A 27,624-nucleotide genomic window follows, 5' to 3' on the forward strand; every position below is an offset into this window, starting at 1 on the left:
CTCCTTCATTCTGTTTAATCACAGCTATTTATAACACTTTCTGCTTAGTTTTGTTATCTTTACTGAACAAGAAGTGTACTTGAGGATTGTCAAAAGTGGTCATTGCTTGCTTTGATAATGAATTGTATGAATGCTTGTATGCACATTTGTGCCAATTCACACTAAGCCTTGTTAAGGAAGAAGTACATTGCACACGCAATTGATTCAGGGTTCTGTTTTAAGCGTTCACACTGCTTGTTTGGGATACTTTGACAGCAGTGATTTTGCTGTTGCTTCCTTTAGAAAATTAACTTTGGCTTGCATTAATTTGCCTTCAACAGAAAATGTCACCAATCCAGTGAGTGCTGTGCTACCTACAGCTGTTTCCTTTAATCCACAATATTGCTATGCAGCCCAAATGTTCAACTAAAACACAGTAGCAAAGAGTGATGGAGATACATTGATAAACATGGTCTGTCAAATGTTTTGTGATAATGACACATTTCCTCATTTTAAAGACCACATGCACTGTTATCACCTTAATACACATTGGTGCGGACCAGTTTTCACCATAAAGGAGCGCAACGCAGCACACTCGTGGATAAACCCAAGGTATCTTCTTGACTTGCAATATATACAGATAGAGATAAATGAGTAACATTTCATCAAAGTCTCAGTAATTAATCTGAGAAGTTAACTGATTTGGTCCCTAACTGAGCCTTTTCTTGTACCTACTTTATAAAATTTTATGGATTAAGATGGAAAAATTAATCTCGCCATTCTTGGTAAATTGAAGCTTGCTGAAATTCAAACCCATAAAGATGAACTGTATACTGAAGGCAAAATCTTTTGGATCAACGTGAACTCAAATTCTAATTTTGAGTCTGTCTTGGCAAGATTATGTGGTAGAAGTTGCATTTCACAGTGGGTGATTGGGAGCAAGGAACTTAATGTAGACTGGTTTGATATGAAATTTGAGGTAAATTTACACGCACTTCAAAAAGTTGAGTTTTCAATGCAATCTTTTAGCAATGACCTGTCAATCAGTTTTTGGTTGTTTTGCTTTGATAGAAGTCTACTCATCCGACTGCCTCGAACGATCTCCTCCCTTGAGACGCTCCTTAAAACTGACCTGTTTCACCAAGCTTTTGATCACCTGCCTTAATATCTTTATGTGGCTCTGTCATATTTTGTCTGATGACACTTCTGTGAAGTGTTATCAGACAAAATATGACAGAGCCACATAAAGACATTTATATAGTGCTGTTAACTAAGCAAAACATCCCAAGACACTTCACAGAAGTGTCTTGGGATGTTTTGCTTAGTTAACAGCACTATATAAATGCAAGTTGTTGAAGGTTTCTGGAAGTGTAGACACATACACGAAAAGCTTTCTAATGCATCATTTCCTCAAAAGAACAGTCCAGGAGGTTGATCAGTTGGTATCTTTCCCTTTGGACCGTGTGTGGCTGCACTTTGCTAGGTCATTTGGATTATTGCATGATTACAATTTTTGTGAATTACCAATGCAAGGTAAATGGACCTGTACTTGCCTGGATTTGTTTAGTTTTTTGGAAGTGTGAACTGTGTTGGCTTCCAGCTACTGTCACTTGGCATCTTTTGTATACGTGCCCTTTTTTGATCGCCAACGTGGTGCTTCCTTTCAATTGATGTCAGTCATTGAGTGGAACGTACTATTATGACGACATCTTAGTATCTTTTCATGTGTATATTTCCACAAAGCAATCATGCAAATTTTAAGCTTCTCCATTTTAACCCTTTTCCCATCTTTATACAATCTGTTCTTATTCCTCAACAGCATTTTGCCTTTTGGGCAAATTAAGCAGCCAAAAAAAACTTGAGTTCCAACTTTCTAAAAACCAAACCACACATTGTTGTGTTAAATGCTTATTAAAAGCTATGTAGGTGGTGGGCTGTCTGGGCAGGACAGCATTGGGCTTGGTTGTGTTGTTCCTCCACAGCTGAATCAATTTCTGAAGAATATGGAAGCTTATACGTTGTGTCTGCAAGTGAGGGGTAAAATAGCTTTAGGCTGCAGCAATCAGTGGAAGTTTTATCCTAGCTTGAATCGCTGCTTTCATGCTAAAAGAGGAAACCTGATATGATTTTCTTTCAAGTTTTCATGGATGAAGTGGTTTGTGAACTTGAGAAAACATGTCTTCACCTGATCATAATTGCTAACAGTTCTAAGATTGAGGGGGAAAGATTCTGTAAATGATTGTGACAGTAGTTAGGAAATTTTTTCATGGAAATTATGGTAGCTGAGTGCAAATTGGTGACCCTTAAATTTGCTTTTGGTGCAGACAAACACTAGGACAGAGAAACTGTATTGGGAATCAGTAGGTAGATTTACTGGCTGCATACTCAACTTTCCCAGTTCAGTGTATAATCATGGATCAGGGAGTGAGATAAAGTGACCTAATTTTTTTTATATTAGTTTGACCAGTTTTGCCTCTCAGAATTTATAGCTTGAGCATATAGTCCAGACTAACATTTCTCTGCAATATGAAGGGAGCATTTGCAGTGTTGGGGACTGTTCGTTGAGATGTTAAATGATGGCTTCACCTATTAGTTGCTGGTTAAGGTGGATGTTAAACTCCTGTTATTTCCTGTTGCTTTCTGTTCCGCTTAATATCTTGAAAACTTGAATCAAATCAACTTTATAAATTGCAGGAAATACAAACCTGCAATTTACCCTTGGAGTCCAGGTATTATTCTGGTAAATCTGCACTGCAATTCCTCCAAGGCCAATATATTCTTGTTAAGGTGCGGTGCTCAGAACTGCTCTCAATACTACAGGTGTGGTCTAATAGCTTTGTATAACTTCTACCCCCTTGTATCTTAGTTCTGTAGATATAAAGGCTAGCATTCCTTGAGCCTTTTTGATGTACCTGTTCATTATATTTTACTCTATGTATCTGGACCCCCAAGTCTCTTTAGACCTCCCACTATTTCTAGCTTTTCACCATTTTCAAAAGGAGGCCTTTTTAGGTCCAAAGTGGATGACCTCACATTTGCCTGCATTTGGCAAAATTCTGGCTAATTAATTTCATTGTTAATCTACTAATATCTCTTTGTAATCTTATGCTTCCATCTACACTGCGTACAATGCCACCTATCTTTGTATCATTAGCAAACTTGGATATGTCCTAACAGTTCTAAGATTGAGGCTTGCTATTCTGTCATCTAAGTCATTAACAAATATGAATATTTGAGGCCCTTGCAGGTCACCCCTAGTCATATCCTGCCAATTAGAGTTAACTGCCCATTATCTCCTGCTATGCAGCCAATTTCCTAACCAGGTCAATAATTTACCTTCAATTCACTAAGCTTCAACCAGGTCTCTTATGAAGAACTTTGTTAAATACTTTCTGGAAGTCCTTATAAATAACATCCATAGGCATTCCCCTGTCCACTACTTTAGTCACCTCTTCAAAAACGTCAATCGGGTTTGTCAATCCATGCTGGCACTCTACAGCTGAAAATCTTCAAGGTTTTCAGTCACTACCCTTAATCGTTGACTCGTAATTTCCTAACAGATGTTAGGTTCACTGATCTACAATTCCCTGGTTTCTCTCTCTCAAATTACAGTGACATGCTCAATTTCCAATGAAAAGGAACAGTTCCTGGATCAAGAGAACTTTGGGTGATTATAGTTGGAGCATCTGCAATGTTCTAATTTTTAAAATCCTGGAATGGAAAACAATCTTGACCTAAGGATTTGTCACTCTTTCGTGCCATAATTTTCCTCATTACTGTTTTCCTTCTGTTTTTTGGTGAGTTCCTGTCCCTGATATAATCTTGAGCATGCTGATCTTTTGCTCTGCTGTAATTGCTGACACAAAGTAATTCAACATGTCTGCCATTTCCTTATTTTGATTGACAATATTGCTGTTATCAGTTTTCAAGGAGCCCACATTCCTCCTAACCAATCTCTTTTTCTCAAGGTAAATTTTTGTGCTGATTTTTGATCTCCCTTGCAAATTTCTTTTCATGCTCCTTTTTGTCACTGTTGCTATCTGTTTTGTCACTCGTTGCTGTTCTGTGTATATCTCTCAGTTGCCAGGATCTCTGCTTTGTCTGCATTTCTATATGCTTTCTTTTCGTTTTATGTTGTTTCTTAATTCCTTAGTCATCCAAGTCTGTTCTTTTGGCAAGTAGAGCTCTTGCTCCTTAGCAATACAAACTGCTTCTGTAGCACATATTCTTTGTAAACACCTAACATTGATGATCTGTCTCTTTACCCATGAACAGATTTGCCCAGTTTACTGTGGACAGTCTTTGTCTCATCCCACTGAAGTCAGCCTTACCTAAATCTAGAATCTTAGCTGTTTTTCATTTCTCCCTTTCAAAAACTACATTGATCATGTTAGGATAAATCATATCTCCCCTGCTCTCCCCCACCCAACTGTTGAATCTGCTTTCAGCAGCTAGTCAAGAATGCATTCAATTTGAAACTGTACAATAGGTTCCGAGTGTTAGTCAATAAAACAATTGTAGATTGAGATTTTTGTTAAATAAGGATATTGCTTAAGACGCAAACAAGGAGAGTTGAGGTACTAATCAGCCATGATCCAACTGGATGGTATAACGGGCTCAAGGAGATGAATACTTTCGTTACTGTTTTCATTAAAACAATGCAGATTATGGGTCGAATTTCTCGATGCCCATTTTCATTTACTCTTGGGTAGCAAACTCCTTGCCTAAAGTTCTTTATTTTAAATAAAAATGCGCACTCATTCCATCCATGTTATGTATGCCGTATCACTTCCACGGCCTCTAATCTATGGCCTTCTCTTCTACCGTAATTCTCACCAATTGCTCTACGTCGTCACCTGTGGCTAATGTGGCTTCAGCCTAGCAAACTTTGGCAGGTTGTGGGCAAAATTAGATGAGAGGAGCTGGGGCATTTGTGTCCTGCGTGCTGGCAATACCCATCTCCTCAGTACACAATGTTGCAGTAGATATGCTAATTTCTGTATCTTAGAAGACATAGGAACAATGCTTCACCGAAAACTCTACCCTGTGGGAGAAATGCAAAGCTATTAAAGGCTATTTACTGCAACCTCGCTTATCTGCCGGCATCTTGGCACTGGAGCCATTGGATTCAGAGGCGGGGGCAACTAGAGTGCGACAAAATCTGCCACCTTCTCTCATTTAAATTAATCTCCTGTTCCATTCACCTCATTTTTGTATTTTATAAAATTGGAGGATATTCTGCTTATCTTGGATAGTGAAGAACATAGTTGTTTGTACTTCAAGATAAAATACAATAAAACTCGTTAAAATTGGGATTTTCCTAACCCTAACCCACTTTTCAAAGCACTCGTTTGCTACATCCTACAGTTTTTAGGTAAAAGCATTCCAAAGCAGTTAACAACAGTGCTGCAGACGCTGCCATCACTGTTAATGCCACTGCGGGCTCTGCAAGCAGCTGAAGGTGGGAGGCGGCCGGCACCTCGGCATTCTGGGAGATGTAGTACCAGAGCGATGCCGACGTCGGACCGAACCTGAGGCACTGACCCGGGGAAACTACATCTCCCACAAGGCGCCGGGGGCGGCTCCTCCCCAGGTGACAGCGGACAGCCAATAGGCGTTGGCGTTACAGCCCAGCGCCGAGCAGTTTTTGTAAGGCGAAATGGCGGCGCGTCTGACAGGAACCCGGCTTTGACCGGGTGTTTACGTCCAGAGCAGCGGGGGGGATGGGAGGGGGGGGTAGGGAAGAAACTGGCCCAGAGGAAGGTGAGTCTCTTTTATTTGATTTGTGTCATTGCTGGAAATCCATATTAAAACGGCGAACAAGCGGTTCCGAGTGACACACCATCGCCATGAAAAGCCCATCTCCTCGCTGTTAATGCAGTTTGTCGGACGGGGCGCACAAGTGGGTTGGGCCTATTGGGCCTGATTGGCAGCTGGCTTCACCAATTAGATTCCAATATTGTGGGGTTTGCCTCAGTTTAGGCCAATAGGAATTGGCGTTGAGGGCGGGACAGTGGAAGGTAGGCGGGTCTATCACCTGTCAATCAACTGCCAATGGTTAAATAGCAGCTTGGAGGTGGCATGAAACGGGAGGATTTGCAGCACTTACTGGTTTCAGTGAAATTTTTGAATTAGTTGACCCAGGATGGGCAAAATTCCAGAAATTAAAATCTATGGGCGGTGGTAGACTAAATTTTAGTATCTTTCTCTCCCTGTAATAAAACGTTCAGAAGTTTGGTGGTTCTGCATTTTACTGGGATGGGTTGTGCCACTCTGAAACCAGCCCTTTTTTTCTTGCTGTGGTCTGTCCATTATCTAGTCATTTACTTCATTGCTGTTGATGGGAGCTTGTTGTGCACAAATTAGCTGCCAAGTTTCCTATTGTACAACACTTCAAAATATTTCACTGACTGCAAAGTGCTATGGGACATCCTCTTATCGTGAAAGGCAGTATATAAATAAAAGTTCTTTCTTTCTGATTAGTATTCCCAGCAACCCGACCATTTAATGAAACTTGATTATTGGGTAAGTCCAATACTTTGCAAAGCTGTTGCATTGTAATGATGGTTCAGCTATATACTGTATTAAGATTTAAAGAAATTGTTCGAAATGAAACTTTCACCATTAGCAATTTTTCAATAGGAGCCATTCTCCCTTGGTGGTGGTCACCAGAGAGTTGGGATATGCCAGTTTATAATAGTTAAGGATGTTGATAACAGTTTGGGATGGGAAATAAGTGCGCACGTTTATAAAGCTTTTGATTTCCTGTGGCATAACAGACAGAGAGTCACGCTTACTTGTACTTTCTAGGTGAAGCATGGTGCGAGGTCAGAGTATCATTGGACTAAGAAGAAGCACTTCCATTTATATAGCGCCTTTCAAGAATTCAGGATGCTTAAAGGGCTTCACAGCCAATAACTTGCAACGTGCTTCAGAGGAGTATAATCAGACAAAAACCGGCACTAATTCTGAGGAGGAGGTTATCGGACGGATGATCAAATGCTATTAGATAAATGTTCAGGCACTGTTAACTCAATCTGACTCATTAATCATGACTCAACCTAATATGGCATGTCCCCTGGTTGGAGAAAATGATCCTGAACAGTAAAATAATTCACTGCCTTTCCCCATTTTAAACCAGTCTGCATTTGCTAAATGCTTGTCTAAAATCTGCATTTTACCTTCTACCATTTCGCAGCTGCTACCAGTGGATCAATGAACCACTCCCACTACATTCTTAAATTCTTTTTTCTCTTTCCTAATTCTACTCATAAAGTGAAATGCCCACAGAGATCTCTGAGGTTTGTAGGGCAGGGAGTGGTTACAGAGATGGGAAGGGGTGAGGCCTTGGATGGAATTGTACACTCTGGTAAGAATTTTTAAATTGAACGTAGGTGGGTCAATGAAGATAGGGGATTACTGTTAGAAAAGTGAAAGTAGAAACTGGTAGATTTTTTCACAAGAGGGTTATTAGAACAAGGAATGCTTCAACAGAGTGGTTATTGAGGCAGACACTAGAACATCTTTCAACAAAGACTTAGTATTTAAATAGGAAGACTGTGAAACAATACAGGAAACGGGCCAATAATCTTTCTGTGCTGTGATTTCTATGATTTTCTAACTCTGTGTGATTTGTCATTTTTTTGTGTAGAATTTTGATCAAAAATATGGACAGAGCAAGCAGGAAAAAAACTAGGGTAGTTTTATTGAAAAATTCTAATGAAAAAACTAGTTTGGCCAAATGTGCTGCAAAATTTATATCTATTGCAGTAAAGACAATTATAATGATTAAGTGTTTTGGGCATTTATCTTGAAATGAAAATATGAAACTGTACATATTTAGTTATTGCATAGAAGTCACAGATTATTCAATATTTTCACCGGGTAATGGCAAAAGTATAATATAGGAAGTGGACACAATTCTGTATCTGATAAGTAGGTTTTAAGGAGCGACATAATGGAGGAGAGAGAAGTGGAGAGGTTTAGGGAGGCTGTTGTGTTTAGGACCGAGCCATCTGAAGACATGGCCACCGATCGTAGGTGATGAAAGTCAGGAATGCACAAGAGAACAGAATTGGGGCAGCCAAGAGATCTCGGAGAGTTGTATGGCTGGAAGAGGTTACAGAGATCAGAAAAGGTACACTTTCTGCCTCACCGTATCCGTTGATGTCCTGCCAAACTTGACACTTCCTCCCAATTTTAGGGAAATAGAAATTTTCATGAAACTCCAGAACGCAGTCGAAGGCTTCTCATACCTTATGCGCAGGTCCCTAATGACTTGTGTGGCAGTCACTTGAAACTAACGTAAACCACTGTGGCATTTCAACATTGCGATTTTGGAAAATCAAACCCATTTTTTTTTTGCATGATTGTTTGAATGTTTTCCTATTTGCTATTATATGTTTTTGGCATCCATATTTTAAAATCAAAATACAGACATGTAAGTTTTTTTTATTGAAAAGTGATTGGGAATTGTTGAGACTAACATCAGGCCTTTATAAGAAAAGGCTGTCAGTTGCATCGTCTATTCTTGTAAATACCTGAGCATTTTTGAACAGTTTTACACTGTGTCATCCACTGGTGCGGTCAACAGAATTGGGACTGGGTATGATAGGATTGACCATCATCTCAGTCATCGTGCTAATAGCCCCTTCCGAAATGGATTCCTTTAGACCTGGTCCTGACCTCTTCATCGCACCGACAGTAGTTAAGTGTTGTAGACAAGTCGCCTCTTCATGCTGCACTATAATTATCTTTGAAAGCCTTGCCTTGTTTACTTGACAAGTTTAATCCCTCTCCTCTCCAGTAGGGTATTAACAAGACGAGTCCTATGAGAGATGGAGCAGCACTCCGAGAGGGCGAAAACGCCGGCTTTCCTCGCCGACTTGGGCAAACCTACTCTTCGGGGCATTAAAAAGTGCCCCAAATGTGGGACGTTCAATGGTACACGTGGGCTGAGCTGCAAGAATAAAAGCTGTGGTGCTGTCTTCAGGGATGGAGTTCGGAAACAGCAACCCAGCATTGATGCCGTTCGCATAGTCACCGGATCTGCTTCGCAGGTGTACTCGGTGAGACTTCGAGACCGAGGGCCTGACTACAGGGGCTTTGTGGAACTGGGCACAACGGAGGCAATTCAGACAGTGGATGGCACCATTATTACCCATATAACCGGGCGCTGCTTAGTCCCCACCTGTTTCAAAGTATCCTCTCAAGGAGTCTCCGAGAATCAGTGCCAGCACATCAAGCTTGCAATGGAGTGTCATGTGGAAGCCACTCCGCATACTCTGAAGAGCTCTGTGCTGAACTCTCTTCAAGTGGCCACTGAAACCAAGCAGGCCATCTGGACCTTGGCGACCGAATCGAGTGGACCCCTGGTGCAGAGGATCACAAAGACCATTATGGTGGTGAAGTGCAAAGCCAGCCCAAAGCACAGCTTAGGCTTTCTGCACGTTTCGTTCCATGAGAAGACTAGGAATAAAGGTGTGATGGAGCACAAATTTTACTGTTCATGCCAGGCTTTCAAAGCCAGTAAGTTGAGCTCCAGCACAGAGGAGCCACCAAAACGATGCATTCACTTCTACGCATGTGTCTGCGCCTTTGCCAGCGATGAGAAGTTGGGGCAAGAATTTTCGTATTTCATCAACTTTGATTCCTCGGGTAGGTGCAGAAATTCTGGTAAGTATAAATTAAGCTGCCTTATGCACTGAATTGTCAGATAATGTTGCAGTCATTGGAAGGTCCTGGGTTCAACCCCAGTTGATGGGGTGAAAGTCTCCTTTCTGATTTGGCTCTTGAGTCGAATGAGTTTTGATAGACTTAGCTTAATGTTAATGTTAAATCGAGGCTGTGTCTGCCCTCTCAGGTGGACGCAGGAGATCGCCTAGTACTATTTGAAGAAGAGCATGGGGAGTTCTTCCCCCCCCCCCCCCCACCCTGGTGTCCTGGCCAATATTTATCCCCGAGCCAACATCTCTGGTCATTATCACTTTGCTGTCTGTGGCAGCTTGCTGTGCCTACTTTGGCTGCTGCTTTTCCCACATTACTATAGTGACGACACTTCAAAAGTACTTGATTGCCTCTGAGACACTTGAGGACATCCTGAGGAGGTGAAAGGTGCTACAGAAATGCAAGTCCTTCTTTCTAACCCAGTTCTGTTTAGGTGTAGATCAGCAGAATTGAGTAGTAGGTGGTCAGCTGACCCATTACAATTCATGTTATGGGAGAGCCACAAATAAAATTGCCAATCTTTATAGACCGTACAATATAAAGGAAGATGTGGACCTTAGTTATAATTTCATAGTTCCCCAAAATAGTTCATATTTTATGTCTATATGTGATGACCATTAAAAGAAAAATTCCAAGGCTTTCTTCATCAGTACTTGGCACCGTATCAAACAAAATTCCTATGTTTTCCACATCAAAGCTATCGCTGTTGAGTTTTAATTTTGTACAGAGCGGACATCAATTAACTTAACAAACAGTCAAGAAAGGGGAGGCGGTGGCGTAGTGGTACTGTCACTGGGCTAGTAATCCAGAGCTCACAGCAGATGGTGAAATTTAAATTCAGTTAATAAATCTGGAATTTAAAAACTTGTCGAAAAAGGTCACCATGAAACCATTGTCAATTGTTGTAAAAACCCATCTGGTTCACCAATGTCCTTTCGGGAAGGAAATCTGCCGTCCTTACCTCGTCTGGCCAACGTGACTGCAGACCCACAGCAGTGTGGTTGACTCTTAACTACCCTAGCAAGCCACACAGTTCAAGGGCAATTAGGGATGGTCAATAAATTCTGGCCTAGTCAGCGACACCAACATCCCACTAACGAATTCAAAAATTTCAGTTCGAGGCTTGATCTTTGTTCTCTGAGTTATGACATCTTGTCCCTTCAGCCAAATCACTGCCTGTAATCATTACTAAATATCCCATTATTTTTCCTTCCTGCTCACTCTCTCCCTTCGCCTTCTCTCCTAAGGACAGGAACTCTCTGATGGGGTGTTGTTCCATTGGTACTTGAGTGCCTATTCTTTTTGTGAGAGCTGAAACAGTGAGTTTAGGGAAGCCGGTCAAGCTGATCGGGTACCACAGCTAAACCAGGACGACCACACACAAACTTTTCAACAGTTGCCCGGGGATGGTGATCAGGAGTGGGGAACCTTGGCTGATTTTCTTTCCCTCTCTTTGAAATTCTGTCCTGATGGAAGGCTGCAGCTGCTGTTGTCCTTGATACATGACCCATTCAAAATGATGGATTACCAGTTATAATGTTATTACTTTGCCAAGAAATCATCTATGGTGGAACACCCAGGAAGCCACTTAATTAGCATATATTATAAGTGCTTAATATACTAACACGTAACTGTGGTGTCAAGGATATACTTACAGTTAGGAGTGAGACCAGCAGTATACTATTTTTTTATTTGTTCATGGGATGTGGGCATCATTGGCACAACCAGCGTTTGTTGCCCATCCCTAATTTCCCTTTATTTATTTATTTAGAGATACAGCACTGAAACAGGCCCTTCGGCCCACCGAGTCTATGCCGACCAGCAACCACCCATTTATACTAATCCTACATTAATCCCATATTCCTTACCACATCCCCACCATTCTCCTACCACCTACCTACACAAGAGACAATTTACAATGGCCAATTTACCTATCAACTTGCAAGTCTTCGGCTGTGGGAGGAAACCGGAGCACCCGGAGGAAACCCACGCGGTTCACAGGGAGAACTTGCAAACTCCACACGGGCAGTACCCAGAACCGAACCCGGGTCGCTGGAGCTGTGAGGCTGTGGTGCTAACCACTGCGCCACTGTGCTGCCCTTGAGAAGGTGGTAGTGAGCTGCCTTCTTGAACCACTGCAGTCCATGTGGTGTAGGTACACCCGTAGTGCTGTTAGGAAGGGAGTTCCTGTGTTTCGACCCAGTGACAGTGAAGGAACGGTGATAAAGTTCCAAGTCAGGATGGTGTGTGACATGGAGGGGAACTTGCAGGTGGTGGTGTTCCCATGCATCTGCTGCCCTTGTCCTTCTAGGTGGTAGAGTTTGCGGGTTTGGAAGGTGCTGTCGGGAAGGAGCCTTGGTGAGTTGCTGCAGTGCATCTTGCATTTGGTACACACTGCTGCCACTGTGACTGGTGGTGGAGGGAGTGAATGTTTGTAGATGGGTTGCTGATCAAGCGGGTTGCTTTGTCCTGGATGGTGTCGAGCTTCGTGAGTGTTGTTGGAACCACATTCATCCAGGGCAAGTGGAGGGTATTCCATCACGCTCCTGACTTGTGCCTTGTAGATGGTGGACAGGCTTTGGGGAGTCAGGAGGCAAGTCATTCACCATGTAATGCTCAGCCTCTAACCTCTTGTAGCCACAGTATTTATGTAGCTGGTCCAGTTCAATGTCTGACCAATGGTGACCCCCATGATGTTGATGGTGGGGAATTTGGTGACGGTAATGTAATTGAATATCAAGGGAAGAGAGTTCGACTCATTTTTTTGGTCGGAAGTGTAATTGATGGGTGATTAAGCTGCAGGGAAGGCCATTGGAGGAGACAATGTGAATGTTTTTAAGAGGCTTATGGAGTGTATGGATTGAGGGATATGTTGAGATGGAGTTTACCATTATACTGGAGCCTAACATTCCCAATATTGTATAGAATTACACAGCATAGAAAGAGACCATTCAGCCCAACTGGTCTATGTCACTTCATCTAACCCCATCAAGATATCCTTTCCCCCTCATGCAGTGATCTATCTTCCCTTTAAGGATGTCTATGCTATTCACCTCAACTACTCTTTGTGGTAGTGAGTTCCACATTCTAATCCCTCTCTGGTGAAAGAAGTTTCTCCTGCGTCTATTATTGGATTTCTTAATATTTATTTTGTAATGCTGTCTTGTTTATCTTGGATTCAATTTTCTTTAACTAGGGCTTCAGGCAAATTCTGAGACACGATTGCTGGCAATTTACCCCCAGGACCCCACAACCCAGGCTGCAGCAAGTGCAGTTTCAAAAGCAAAGAAGAAGAAAAAGGACGATGTAACTGGTAAGCTCCCACTGAATGCAACTCAAATTTTGCCTTTTTTTAATGGGAATTTTACAGTCACAAGGTGAGAGCTGCTAATGTTGAGGCTGCACTGTCAGTAACAGGATGAAGCTTCCTCCACTCTCCCCAACAATGTGCCTCCGTTCCAACCTCAATAGAGTCTGCACCCTGGCCCTGCTGCATACTGCACACTTGGCTTGTTTTTCCATTTCCCACACCAGCTGTCCTGTGACTTCTCTGAGTGACATTTTCATTGCCCCACCGTTGCCAGCTGTGCCTTTAGTTGCCTAGGTCCTAAGCACTGGAATTTCCTCCCTCAACCTCTCTGCCTCGCTGCCTCTCTTTTCTTCTTTGAGATGCTCCTTAAAACCTACCTCTTTGACCAAGCTTTTGGTCACCTGTCCTAATATCTCCTTATGTGGTTCGGTGTCAAGTTTTGTTTGAAAGCGCGCCAATGAAGGGTCTTGTGAGGTTTTGGAAGTGTTCATTCATCATCACTAGGTCAAAATCCAAGAGCTCCCTATCTAACAGCACCCAGACAGCAGTGGTTCAACAAGGTGGCTCACCAACACCTTCTCGAGGGCAATTAGGGATAGGCAATAAATGCTGCCCTTGTTTCTGATGCTCACATCCCATATACAAATAAAAAGAACTATCTTTATAATTCTAAGTAAGGGACAGTTCTGTGCTGGTGGCCCACAAATGTTTACTCACCAATTTTAAGCCAGGTGCCTCAAATGTGCACCCACAGACCCTGCTTAACCAAACGACTGAGATGTTCGCAATTAGTGTCTCTGTTTGCGAGAATGGAATTCATACTGTTTTCTTTGAAGGAGACATACCAGTTCTCTAAGCACAGAGAGCTGATGCTCAGGTTGACAGTGCTCAGGCAGAGGGAGTGCTTCATTAGATTAGATTAGATTAGAGATACAGCACTGAAACAGGCCCTTCAGCCCACCGAGTCTGTGCCGACCATCAACCACCCATTTATACTAATCCTACACTAATCCCATATTCCTACCAAACATCCCCACCTGTCCCTATATTTCCCTACCACCTACCTATACTAGTGACAATTTATAATGGCCAATTTACCTACCAACCTGCAAGTCTTTTGGCTTGTGGGAGGAAACCGGAGCACCCGGAGAAAACCCACGCAGACACAGGGAGAACTTGCAAACTCCACACAGGCAGTACCCAGAATCGAACCCGGGTCCCTGGAGCTGTGAGGCTGCAGTGCTAACCACTGCGCCACTGTGCCGCCCTCATGTCCCAAGGGAAGGGAAGGCACCCACCCACCCAACAAGGACAGCCAAAGAAACAAATGAACATCAAAAGTCTTTGTCTGTTGGTATAGCAGTAACTGATGCCAGTGCAATGACCTTTTTTTCTCTCTCTTTCAGCGAGTCAACCCATAGATGAATCCCAAGTGACTCTGTCATTTCAGGACTGGCTTGCTAGCGTCACTGAACGCATCAATCAAACTATGCATTACCAATTCGATGGTCAGTGAGTGTTTTTACAAGTCTTTCTTAAAGGAGCAGGGGCTCAATTTTTTGTGGGACGTTCCCATTATTGTTGGTATCGATGCCTTCGATACAATGATTTTTCTCTTTCTTTTAATGGCTGGAATGGATTTGCAACAGTGCAATTTAATGTGGCGATGTCTGTTGAGGGAACCCAACTGTAAATGTTATCGGCCCACTACTGTGGAGTGTTGGCCGTCAGCAGTGCTAAAAGGGAACGCAAACAGTGGTCACTGCAATCAGAGGCTCAGGCAGGAAAGCCTCACACTCGTTTCCTCTCCTAAATATCATCCTTAAAATTATTATTCAGAGCTCATTCCAAATATTCATAAGCGAGATAAAGGTATTTGTTAAAAGGCTTACAGTTTGGGGAACTCTACCTTGAAAAGGCACTTTATCTCAGCAACAACAACAACTTGCATTTATATAGCACCTTGAATAGCGTAAGATGTCCTAAGGCCCTTCACAGGAGAGTTAGCAAACCAAATTTGACACTTCTGCATGACTGACAGTCTTTCTGGTGACGCCACCCTTACCAACCATATAAAATCATAAATGTAAGGTGTGCGCATGGATTTGTCATTGTCTCAAATGCAGTAATAGGCAGAACAGCTGACGTTGGCTACCAGTTCCAGTTTGGGTCGCCAACTTTGGTATTCCTGGAGGTTACATCATGGGACCTCCAACCACTGGGCCTGGTTAAGCAGCTTTATTTTTTTTCCCCTCCCCATCTCCAATATTTTTATAACTAATAAGTGAAATGTGTTGAAAGAGAATGAAAAATAGTTTTTTTTTAATGGTCCTAGGATTTATTTTCCCTGGGTTGCTCCCACCAGTGTCTAGGAAATTAATCCTGAATGGTAGGTACTCCAGGATAACAGTGGAGGGTTGGCAAAACTTATCTCCATCTGGTCGCGCAGTAATCAGCACCAAACCTGGATCTGATTGGGAGTGTTGGAGCCTTTGGCATTTAGCACCAATCATTCGATCTCGAAAGCTCTGTATGTTGTGTTCCCATAGTTTAAAGTTAATGAAGTAATTATAGCTGGAGAATTTGATTACAGCAGTATGTTACCATTCTGACTAACTGCAGTGTTTTTCCATCACCCCTGTGTTCACTGACATTGGTTCCATGAATGGCTTGGTTTTAAATTTCTCATCCTCTTTGTTCAACTTCCTCCATGGTCTCACCTCTTCCTTCCTCAGTAGCCTTCTGCATCCCTACAACCCTCCAAAACCTCTGTGTTCCTCCATTCCACGCCTGTGCAGCACCTTGGGGCTTTATGAATGCAAATTGTTGTTAAAATAATTAAATCAGTGGAGGTTGTTGCAGGCATGTCAAAATTGCAAGTTGTTGTAAAGACTCTGTTGTTGTTAATACAGGGAAGCCCGAACCACTGGTGTTCCATGTCCCACAGGCCTTTTTTGATGCCCTGCAGCAGAGGATTTCAATGGGCAGTAAAAAGAAACGTCTACCCAACTCCACCACAGGTAACGCATGTTACTCACCTGTGCAGGTGTTGCATTGCACCAAATTCCAGGACAAGTATGTCGAGGTGAAAGTGTGTGACAAACAAGTACGTGACCCTGGTAGGTTAAAGGGATTGGGTAACGCCTTGGGTTACTCAGCATCCTTTCACTTCCGGGAACCTGGGTTCAGATTCCGCTCAGCCAGTTGGAATGAATGTTGCCTTTAGTCTGCTGCCATTCTCCCAGGATTGGAACAATCACGACCCAATTTCTACTTGTGGAGGAGACCAAAGAAGCCATTAATATAAGCTAATAATTTGAATAGGGAATTCAGTTGAAGCAATTTCCTGCAATGAGTGGCTATAATATGGAACTTGCTACCACAGAGAGTAGTTGAGGTGACTAGCATAGATGCATTTACAGGAAAGCTATCTAAACACATGAGGGCGAAAGAAATAGAAAGGTATGCTGATGGGGTTAGAGGGATGGAGGAGGCTTTTCTGGAGCATAAACGCCAGCGTAGACCAGTTGGGCTAAATGGCTTGGTTCTGTGCTGTAAATTCTATGTTATTTATCGCAGCACGAAACTGCTTTTATTGTTTATTATTAGAATTAGGAATTACAGTCAGAGAAAACATGACCGTGGTTGATGTGGGAATTGGTAGATTTCCATTTGTTCCCAATGCACTTTAGAGGCTGTAGAAAGGCACATTGGGTTCAGAGAGGAGTGACTTTTGTGTGCACCTGATGGTGATGCTAAATGAACACTGCGGAAAAGCCATTCCCTACCACCATGAAAAACAAAAATCCAAAACAACTTTTTTTTAAAAAGCTAAACGAAACACTGATTGTTCTTTCCTGCTGTGTCTTCGCTCTCCATGCTGCACACTGTCTTCACCAGATGTGGTGACTTTCGTTCAGATTTCTGCCAGGACTGCAGAAGCACCATTCGCTCTGCAGTTATCCGATGAGACTTGGAACAAACTTCATTCCAATTATTTTCCCCTTTCTCTGGTTCTAGAAGCCGCCCATGGCTTTGTTTATCGACTCTTTGTGGGAGTAATGATGACACGGCTTCGCACAACTATGTCTAAAATGCCATTTAATTTTGCAGAGAAGTACGTAGTGTGTGTGTGTACATATGTGCATCTATAATATATATATATAATATATATATATATACGGCGCTTGAGGTGGCTTGGCCATGTGAGCCACATGGAAGATGGCAGGATCCCCAAAGACACATTGTACAGCGAGCTCGCCACTGGTATCAGACCCACCGGCCGTCCACGTCTCCGCTTCAAAGACGTCTGCAAACGCGACATGAAATCCCGTGACATTGATCACAAGTCGTGGGAGTCAGTTGCCAGCGTTCGCCAGAGCTGGCGGGCAGCCATAAAGACTGGGCTAAAGTGTGGCGAGTCGAAGAGACTTAGCAGTTGGCAGGAAAAAAGACAGAGGCGCAAGGGGAGAGCCAACTGTGCAACAGCCCCGACAAACAAATTTCTCTGCAGCACCTGTGGAAGAGCCTGTCACTCTAGAATTGGCCTTTATCGCCACTCCAGGCGCTGCTTCACAAACCACTGACCACCTCCAGGCGCTTACCCATTGTCTCTCGAAATAAGGAGGCCCAAAAGAAATATATATATATTATATATCTCTAGTTGTGTTTCGTGAATTGTGATGACTTCATGTGTCACAAACAAAAAGCTTGAGTGGTTTATTAATCTCACCTCAACTTGTCAACATATCACTCCTCGGAACACATGAGAATGTTGAAGGGTTCGAGGATTCAGTTAAACTTCAAAGTTAGAAATAAGTTTTTCTACCCGAAAAGTAACAGAATTGTGAAATAAGTTGCCAGGGAGGACATTAATATGCTCAAGAGGCAGTCGGATGCAATTCTCAAAAAATTAATTGAGGGATGTGGTGAAACAGAAAGTGTAAACAGAAAATGGTGCGAACGCTGCGCAGGTAAGGCAGCATCTGTGGCGAGAGGACGGTAAGAGTCATGTTTCAAGTTGATGTTTGTTTGTCTGAGTCTTCACTGAAAGGACAGGCTTGTGTCTGATGCTCTACTGTTGCAAAAAATTCTTGCGTTCTTACTAAGTTTCTGGCTGGTCTCTCATTGCATTGCCCAGGGATGGTCTTGAATTCTGGAGCATGGCTGTCATGGTGCTGTTGAGAATGAGCTGTGTTTAATCCAGCAAGTCCCCTGTGTGAGGAGGGAGAATAGAAACAGGCTGTTGGATCCAACAAGTCGATGCTGGCATTTGTGCTCCATACGAATCTCCTCCCACCACATTTCATGTTCCCTCATCAGCGTTACTCCTTTCTCCCTCGTGTAACTATCTAACTTCCCTTTCAATGCAGCTACACTATTCGCCTCAACCACTCCTTGTAGTGGCGAGTTCCACATTCTAACCACTCTCTGAGTAAAGACGGTTCTCCTGAATTCCAGATTTGAATTAGACAGCTCCTGAGATCAAGTGGAGACTTTTTGCTGAGGTGAATTTCTGTAGCCTGGCAGCTGCTTTTAAATCTGTAGCTCCTGCCCTGGGAGAGAGGCTGGGTGATCCAGGTCGGAAGAAACAGCGCAAAGTAACCAATTTTCTTTCCTTTTTATGCTTTTGGCACTTTGATATGTGACATCTGACGTGTGTGTTGTGCCTTGTAGGTTTTGTTCGGAAGGATGCACTGCCTCTGGGAACGTTCTCCAAATATACCTGGCAGATCACAAATGTTCTGCAGGTCAAGCAGATATTTGATACCCCGGAGGTAGGTAGAGTCTGCAATAAGGCTCCAGTACTCCCACTGAGCAAAGGCCAAGCCTTAAGTCTCAACAAGAGAAAATGTTAGCGACTGCATTTCAACAGACCTCCGCTTTCCATACAGATCCTGTGTGGAGTTTGCAAGTTCTCCCTGTGTCTGCGTGGGTTTCCTCCGGGTGCTCCGGTTTCCTCCCACATGCCAAAGACTTGCAGGTTGATAGGTAAATTGGCCATTATAAATTTCCCCTAGTATAGGTAGGTTGTAGGGAAATATAGGGACAGGTGGGGATGTGGTAGGAATATGGAATTAGTGTAGGATTAGTATAAATGGGTGGTTGATGGTCGGCACAGACTCGGTGGGCCGAAGGGCCTGTTTCTGTGCTGTAGAACTCTATGACTCAATGAGTTTAGATGTCCTATGTGGTTCAATGACTGACTGGCTCACAGAATCATTCAGCACAGACGGAGGCTCTATTTTGGCCCATTATGTCTGTCTGGCTCTTCGAAAGCAAACTCTTTCCCCATAGCCCCGCAGATCGTTCTTTTTCAAGTAGATATCCAGTTTATTTTTTAAATTTACTTTTGAATCTGCTTGCCCACCCTTTCAGGCAGTGCATTTCAGATTATAACAACTCACTTTGTGGAAAAAAATTCTTATCTACCCTCTGGTTCTCTTGCCAATTATTTCAAATCTCAGGTTACTGACCTCACCCTGTCACTAGAATCAGTTTCTCCTTATTTATTCTATCAAAGCCACTCCTAATTTTGAACACCTCTGTTAAAGTAGCTTCTCTCGTCTCTCCACGTAACTGAAGTCCCTTGTCGCTGGTACCATCCTAGTAAATCTCCTCTGCACCCTCTCGTGGGTGTTTTTCATTTAGCAGTCTGAATCAAGCACTCCTGGATCAGCTACAACAAATTAAATGCAGAGTAAAGATGTCTCAAAACTCGTGTGAAAATTCTGTCGGTTAATTTTAGCGCAACTTTGGCCAAATGGTCTATTGTGCTGGAAGCTTTTGTGGTTGTTACCCCTTTTCACAGCTCAATAATTTTAGAATTGTAGAATGGTTACAACACAGAAGGAGGCCATTAGACCTGCAGCATCTGTGCTGGCTCGCTCACAAGAGCAACTCAGCTCGTCCCACTCCCCTGCCTTTTTCCCATAACCTGGAAAATTGTTTCTGTTCAGATAATTATACAATACCTTTTTGAAAGCCACAGCTGAATCTGCCTCCACCACGCTCCCAGGCAGAGCAATCCAGATCCTAACCACTTACTGCCTAAAAAGTTTTGCTTCTTTTGCTAATCACCTTAACTCGGTGCCCACTGGTTCTCAATCCTTCTGCCAACGAGAACAGTTTCTCTCCAGCTGCTCTGTCCAGACCTCTCATGATTTTGAACATCTCTATCACATCTCTTCTTAATCTTCTCTTCTCCAAGGAGAACAGCCCCAGTTTCCCCAACCTATCCACATAATTTAATTCCTTCATCCCTGAAACCATTCTCATAAATCTTTTCTGCACCCCATCTAATGCCTCCGCATCCTTCCTAAAGTCTGGTACCCAGAATTCGGCACAATACTCCAATTGAGGCTGAACCACTAAAGCTTCACCATAACTCCTTGCTTTTCTGCTCTATACCTCTATTTCTAAAGCCCAGGATCCCATATGCCTTATTAACCACTTTCTCAACCTGCCCTGTCACCTTTAGTGATTTGTGCATATTTACCACAGGTCCTTCTGCCCTGCACCTCCTTTAGAATTTTATCCTTTATTCCATATTGCCCCTCTTGGTTCTTCCGACCAAAATGTGTCACTTCACACTTCCTGTGCATTAAATTTGACCTGCCACATGTCCGCCCGTTCCACCAGCCTGCCTATGTCCTCCTGATGTCCTCCTCACCGTTGACAATATTTTCAAGTTTTGTCATCTGCAAATTTTGAAATTGTGCCCCATACACCCAAGTCTAGGTCATTACTATAGATCAAGAAAAGCAGTGATTTCAATACAAACCCCTGAGGAAGCCCACTACATAGCTTCCTCCAATCCGAAAAACAACAGTTCACCACAACTGTTTGTTTCCTGTCATTTAACCAACTTTGTATCAATTTTTAGCCCATCCACTGTCTCAACGACCTCCTCCTTTTCATGATAACTTTGGCAGCATTTTCTTCCTTGGTAAAAATGGATGCAAAGTGCTCATTCAGTTTCTCACCCATGCTGTTAAATTTAACAAGGATAATAATTTTAGCCCGAGTGTGCTGGAACTCCAGAAGACCATCAACCTAGTGAACTTGTCTGATATTCACATTTCATATGGATCTGTTCAAGTGGCCTCTCGAAGGTGAGCCACAAAATTGTGGCTAGTTCTCAGCTCTGGTTTGAAGCCTATGAGGAATGGATAGGTAGTGGCCAAACTTGTCCTGCTCAACATCAGTGCCACCACACAGTGGAGACTTAAATCTAAGTAGATTGGATTCAGGCTCAGTTCCCAGAGCCTGTCCTGCTGCTTAACCACTGAAGTTGATAGGTCTAGAAACTGCTGGAAATACTCCGCAGGTCAGGCAGCAGCTGTGGAGAGATGAGCAGAGTTAACGTTTTTCAGGTTGATGACCTTTCATAAGAACAAGTCAGGTACTTTTCTGACAGAATAATTTTAACACAAGCTTTAAGCATTGTACTTTGACACTGTGTTCGTGCTGTAATGCATCAGAATAGAAAGCACAAGGACATAGATTTAGACCCATGAATGCTGGGTGAAGGCCAAATGCTTAGGAATGTGGAGGGAGGAAACTATTGAGAGACACGTATACACAAAGAGAGAGAGAGAGACAGACAGACATCCTAGCTTCAAAAGTTAAATTAATCTTAGTGCTTTGTATGGTGGAAAACGGCTCTTGGGATTTTTAGCCTCTAATCCAGCGCACCTTATTCCACCTTTCAGATGCCCCTGGAGGTTACCCGCAGTTTCATTGAAAACCGTGATGGCACCTACGAGTTGTTTAAGTGCCCGAAGGTTCAGGTAGAAAGTATCGCAGAGGCTTACGGCCGAGTGGAGAAGCAGCCAATAATTCGGCCGCTGGAACTCAAGACATTCCTGAGAGTCGGTGAGTAATTTGGTACCGAGTGTGTTGCTATTTGGGTGCTTTTATTTTTAATGTAAGTACCTTAATCCCTTGGGCTTGAATTTTTCTAAAGGTCTACTGGGTGGTACTATGTCAAACACCTTTTGTAAGTCTATATGCACAACATCAACTGTGCCACCAGAACACAATCAAGTTAGTCAAACATGATTCTCTTTTAACAAATCTGTGCTGGCTTTCATTTATTAAGACACATTTTTCCAAGCGGCAATTAATTTTGTACCTGATTATTGTCTCTAAAAGTTTCCCAACCACCAGTGTTAGGCTGTAGTTGCTGGGTTTATCCCTGTCCCCATTTTAAACAGGAGTGTAACATTTTCAATCCTTCAATCCACTGGCACCACTCCCATATCTAAGAGGGATGAGAGGATTGTGTCCCAAGCCTCTACAATTTCCACCCTTACTTCCCCCAGTAGCGGAGAGGAGTGTCCCATCCTGACTGGGTGCCTTTTCTACTTTGAAGGCTGCCAACCTTTTAAGTACATCCTGTTTATCTATTTTTATACTATTCAATATTGCTACTATCTCCTCCTTTACTGCTACATTAGCAGCATCCTCTTCTCCAGTGAAGATGGTCCCTAATAAACCGCACCCTTGCTTTTAATCATAGAATGGCCACAGCACAGAAGGAGGCTGTTGGACCCATCTTGTCTGTACTGGCTCACTCACAAGAGCAACTCAGCTCGTCCCACCCCTGACTTTCCGTAGCCCTGCACATCTTTGCTCTTCAAATAATTATGCAATTCCTTTTTGAAAGCCACGATTGAATCTGCCTCTCCCACACCATCAGGCAATGCATTCCAGATCCTGACCACACGCTGCCTAAAAAAAGATTTTCCTCATGTTGCCTTTGGTTCTTGATCCTTCTGCCAATGGGAACAGATTCAGCCTATGCACTCTGTCCAGACCCCTCATGATTTTGAACACCTCCATCAACTCTCCTCTCAACCTCCTCTAAGGAGACAGCCCCAGCTTCTCCATTCTTTCCTCATAACTGAAGTCCCTCATCCCTGGAACCATTCTTGTAAATCTTTTCTGCATCCTCCCGAAAGTCGGGTGCCCAGAATTGGTTACATCAGTCGAGGCTGAACCAGTGTTTCATAAAGGTTCACCATGGCCTCCTTGCTTTTGTATCCTATGCCTCCATTGTTCAAATGCAGGATTCCATTTGCCTTATTAACCACTTTCTCAAGCTGCCCTGCCACCTTCAACAATTTGTGCGCATATACTCTCAGATCCCTCTGCTCCTGCACCCACTTGAGAATTGTATCATTATTGTATATTGCCTCTCCTTGTTCTCCCTCCCAAAATGTATAACTTCAAACTTCTCTGCATTAAATTTCATCTGCCACATATCCGCCCATTCCATCTGGCTGCTTCTCCCGCATTTCCTATTTGCTTTTGTTGCCCCTAATTTGTAAATATCTCTTGTGTTTAAATTTTGTACATGGCAGGAAACCTTCCTTCAATCCAATCTGTCCAAATCTTTCATGATTATAAACACTTCTATAATTTCAAGTGTGTGGAAAACCTCAGGGTAGTCAATCGTTCATCAAATGTCACAACCTTAAATTCTGGGACCAACCTTTGTACCCCGTCCAATAACAGAATATCCTTTTTGAAATAGGGAGACCAAATCTGTACGCAGTACAGCTCTTCCATCCAGTACAATCCTATGGTTCTATTTCCCCTTAGCCCTACCGCAGTATCCAATTATCTGATAAATGCCCATGGGATTTTTGCCTTTGCCTCTTGTCCAGAAGTTCACTCCATGTGCCCTATCTTTGTTTGAAGCAATACTGATACAACAACACCAACTTATATTTGTATAGCACCTTTAACTTAATAAAAAGTCGCAAGGCGTTTCTCAGGAGTATTATAAAACAAAGTATGACATTGAGCCACATAAGGAGATATTGGGTCAGATGAGCAAATATTTGGTCAAAGATTGAGGTTTTAAGGAGTGTCTTAAAGGAGGGAAGCGAGGTGAAGAGGCAGGAAGGGAATTCCAGAGCTTAGAGCCTAGGCAACTGAAGCAACGGTTGCCAACGGTGGGGAGATTAAAATCAGGGATGCTCAAGAGGCCAGAATTCGATGAGCGCAAGTATCTTGGAGGGTTGAAGGTGATTACAGAGATAGGGAGTCTCTTGAGCATCCCTGATTTTAATCACTCCACCATCGGTGGCCCTGCCTTCAGCGGCCTCGACCCTACGTTAAAATTTCCTCCCTAAACCTCTCTGGCTCTCGACCTCTCTTTTCTCCTTTCAGACACTGCTTTGACCAAGCTTTTGGTCATCTGCCCTAATACCTCTTTATGTGGCTCAGTGTCCTATTTTGTTGTGTAATGCCTCGGGACATCTTGGGACATCTTGTTAAATTAAAGACGCAACATAAATACAAGTTGTTGCTGCACCCTTGAAGACGCACACAATGCATCAGGAATGATATGCACAGCATGAATTCCTTTGAAAGCTCTTTGATTTATGGTATGCCTGGGGCAATAACATTTTGGTCATTTTTCTGTTAAGGGATATCCAGTGGATTGTAACAACTTTACTTTAATTGTTGGCTATTGTGAAATTCACTGCTGATTTCTCCTTTCCTTTCAGGGAACATGTCCCCCGACCAGAAAGAACCCACTCCGTTTATAATTGAATGGATCCCAGATATTCTGCCCAGGTTGAAGATTGGGGAAATGAGGATTAAGCTTGAGTACGGTCACCACCGGAATGGACACATTGAGTACAGAGAACAGCAGCCCTCTCCGGAGCAGAGTCTTGAGCTTAGTCCTTCCCTAGCCACCATTAATATTCACTGAAAACAGGGCCACCTCTTTTGTAGGTAGGAAAAAGAAAGGAAATTCAGTACTGCGGTCAAACGGGGTGCAAAAGGACCTCTGGAATCAGTCTCAAATCTGGTCAAAAAAACTGCAATCCAAACTGTGAGTTTGAAGACTGATTGCCTCTGAATGACCAGTGCAGGACAGTAGACTTGTGGGTTGCATTTAATGGCACTTAACATGTTTGTTCCTACGACTTGCAGTCATTAATTTAGACTTTGAAAATGCATCACAGTATTTAAACAATCCTTCTTGTAAGCATTAGATATGCTTTGATTTCCATTTTCTTATTATGTCAAGGAGGTTATCGACATATGACCATGTAGAGACTGTGTAACTCCATGCTGATCTGGGTGTGCGGCCTGTATCTGAATTAATTATCTTTTGTCCTCGGGTAATGGCTGAAGTTTGTGTTGTGGCTTGTATTTGCGTGACAGCGAACCAAATGAAGTTATACCTCGCTCCAGCAAAATAAGGAGCGTGTTTTTAAGGTACCACGTTTGCAGAAATGCTGTATGGACAGTCTGCAGTGGTGATACTGACAGGATAGCAGGGGCCTATTGCGGGAGTGAAGCCACTCACCACCCAGACTGTCTCGGCACTGGCAGGCACCTGACACCTCTGAAACTGTATCTGGCGGGGGAGAAGGGGTGCAGTTTTGGGCCTTCGCAAAATGCAGAAACTGTGTGAAGAACAGTCAAAGCAAGAGATTTCACCTTTGCAATACGGATAGCAGTTAACTCACAAAGCTTTTAAAATTAATTTCTTGCACTAACTCCTCTGTCGTTGACCAGTTTTCCATGATTGCACTTGCTGCATACTGTGCATCTGAATGTAAGACTGTACAGTAGCTGAAAAAGAATCTGTATTTCGATAACATCTCATCAGGCCCTTGCAATGCCCCAAAGTGCTTTATAGCTAATTATTTTTCAAGTGCAGTCACTGTTCTGCAGGAAACAAGGCAGCAAGATCCCAAGAACAACCAATGAGATAAATGACCAGTTAATGTTGTTGGTCGTGTTCGATAAGTGTGAAATGTTGGCCAAAGCATTGGGATAACTCATGACTGCTCTTTGAATAGTGCCGTGGAATCCATTGCACCCACCTAAACAGGCATCCAGGGTCTTAGTTTTATATCAAAAGACAGCAACTCTTGACTGTGCAGCACTCCTTCAGTACTGCACTGGAGTGCCAGCCTTGATCATTTGCTGAAGTGGACCTTGAGCCTGCAATGTCAGAGCTGAGAATAGAATGCTCTCATCTTTTCACGTTGAACTTACTTCACGCAGCACCTAAAAATGTGTGATTTGCATTTTAATATAGCACCTTTCACAATCTCAGGATGTCTCCAAGTCCTTTATAGCCTATTACGTATTTTTGAAGTTTAGTCAGTATTATATTGTAGGGCAGCGCAGCAGCCAATTTGCAACAGCAAGGTCCCACAAACAGCAATAGTGCCACAGGATCTTTTATGTTCACCTGAGAGGGCAGTTTCAACATCTGCAACAGTGCAGTGCTCCTTCAGTACTGCACTGAAGTGCCAGTTTAGATGATATGCTCAAGTCTCTGTTTTGGGGCCGGAACCCACCACTCTTGACTTGCAGGTGAGAATGTTCCTACTGATCCAAGACTGGCATCTTTACATGTAATTGATATTTCTTGGCCAGACTGGGCTTGGCAGCAAGTTCTAACATATCCCCAGCACCACGCACCACCACCCCCCCCCCACCCCCCCGGCCTGCCCACACACACACTTTCTCCTCTTCCTCCTGTGAAAGCACTAATGCATGCTGAGGTACTGGTACTTCACCTAAGTGGTCATTCCACCTGTCAGTGAGTTTAAGCAGGATGTTCACCATGGAGGCAAATCTCATCAAAATCCACTGTTATTCACTAATGCACTGCTTAGCAATAGCAGTCACTCTGCAGCAATCAGACTGATTGTCTGTCCCCTTCCTTGCTGGTGCCATCTGCAGTGCCCACTCTGCTGCCACAGTCTGAAGGCTGAACTTGGTGCTCCACACCAGGGAGTGCCTTTACCCAATGACCCATTGGGGTTAAGGGGAAGCTGATGCAGGTTAATAACCGCCCAGGCTTCCTAACCTACTGCGCAAAGCATCACATCTTAGGACAAAGGCAGCCAGACTCATCTAGAGACAGGTATCTACCATAACATAATCAGGTGCATCAGAGAAATCTCTGCACTTGTAAACCTAAGTTCAAAGTTTACTTTTTTTTCAAAAAAACTTTCGACGTATGTAGTTGAAGCATTAGAATTCCTGTGTACTGATGCCTTTGCCTCATCTCTCCGATCGGGGCAAGGGCAAGCAAGGGTTAACAGTCGTGTCGACGGCAATTCTGCATTTGTCAGGATTGAACTACCTTAGTTTTCCCATTTTCTCATGGATTATGTTACACAGTTTGTCCAGAAAACGTGCATGGATATACAATTGGCATTAACTGGACTGGTTTAATCCTGCGACCACCAACCTCGCCCCCAACCCTCTCCCCAGTTGTGGGAATGATGTTGGGTTTTTGTGGAGAGCCCTCTGGAATAAATTCTGCCTGTATAATCAATTTTCACTTTGGTCTTGCTGCATTGTACCCTTGGTAAAAGATTGTATCTGTTTTGCATGCTCCATGTTGTTTGTGAGAGATTTGCAGTTTGCTAAATATTTTCGTCATTGACTAGATGGAGCCTTGAGAACATTGAGTCAGCTAATTCCCTGTGTGCACCAAGATGTGAGCAGGCAACTGATCAGGGTTGAAAGTCGGCCTGGAATGATGGGTTGGAGTTCCCCTCTTTGCTGGCTGCAGGCTTGTAACCCTTTAGGTGTCACTTCACTGTGCAGAACTG

At 43.1% G+C, this 27,624-nt stretch overlaps 1 protein-coding gene across 5 annotated transcripts; it reads left to right on the top strand.

The window, feature by feature from the left end:
- Positions 1-5,652: 5,652 nt before the first annotated feature.
- On the top strand, positions 5,653-27,371 carry c47h2orf42 (chromosome 47 C2orf42 homolog). Of its 5 annotated transcripts, none has more exons than XM_068023460.1 (8): positions 5,653-5,742; positions 8,786-9,654; positions 12,902-13,018; positions 14,422-14,523; positions 15,928-16,035; positions 18,692-18,792; positions 21,730-21,892; positions 24,538-27,371. In XM_068023460.1, the coding sequence occupies exons 2-8, from the start codon at positions 8,817-8,819 to the stop codon at positions 24,744-24,746; spliced, it is 1,638 nt and encodes a 545-aa protein (XP_067879561.1). In that variant the 5' UTR covers positions 5,653-5,742; positions 8,786-8,816; the 3' UTR covers positions 24,747-27,371. The 5 variants fall into 5 exon arrangements, with proteins under 5 accessions (XP_067879561.1, XP_067879562.1, XP_067879560.1 ...); XM_068023461.1 differs by having other exon boundaries at positions 5,655-5,742; positions 8,789-9,654; XM_068023459.1 differs by lacking the exon at positions 5,653-5,742 and adding an exon at positions 6,790-8,116.
- Positions 27,372-27,624: the final 253 nt, after the last annotated feature.

This window comes from Heterodontus francisci, chromosome 47 (genome assembly GCF_036365525.1).
Source record: "Heterodontus francisci isolate sHetFra1 chromosome 47, sHetFra1.hap1, whole genome shotgun sequence".
Taxonomy (NCBI): domain Eukaryota; kingdom Metazoa; phylum Chordata; class Chondrichthyes; order Heterodontiformes; family Heterodontidae; genus Heterodontus; species Heterodontus francisci.

Bases quoted from the DNA above. Each gene is read 5' to 3' on its own strand.
- c47h2orf42 (XM_068023460.1), top strand. From the start codon at position 8,817: ATGGAGCAGCACTCCGAGAGGGCGAAAACGCCGGCTTTCCTCGCCGAC. The intron at 13,019-14,421 runs GTAAGCTCCCAC...TCTCTCTTTCAG, and splicing joins GAAAAAGGACGATGTAACTG to CGAGTCAACCCATAGATGAA. The intron at 16,036-18,691 runs GTAACGCATGTT...TGTGCCTTGTAG, and splicing joins TCTACCCAACTCCACCACAG to GTTTTGTTCGGAAGGATGCA.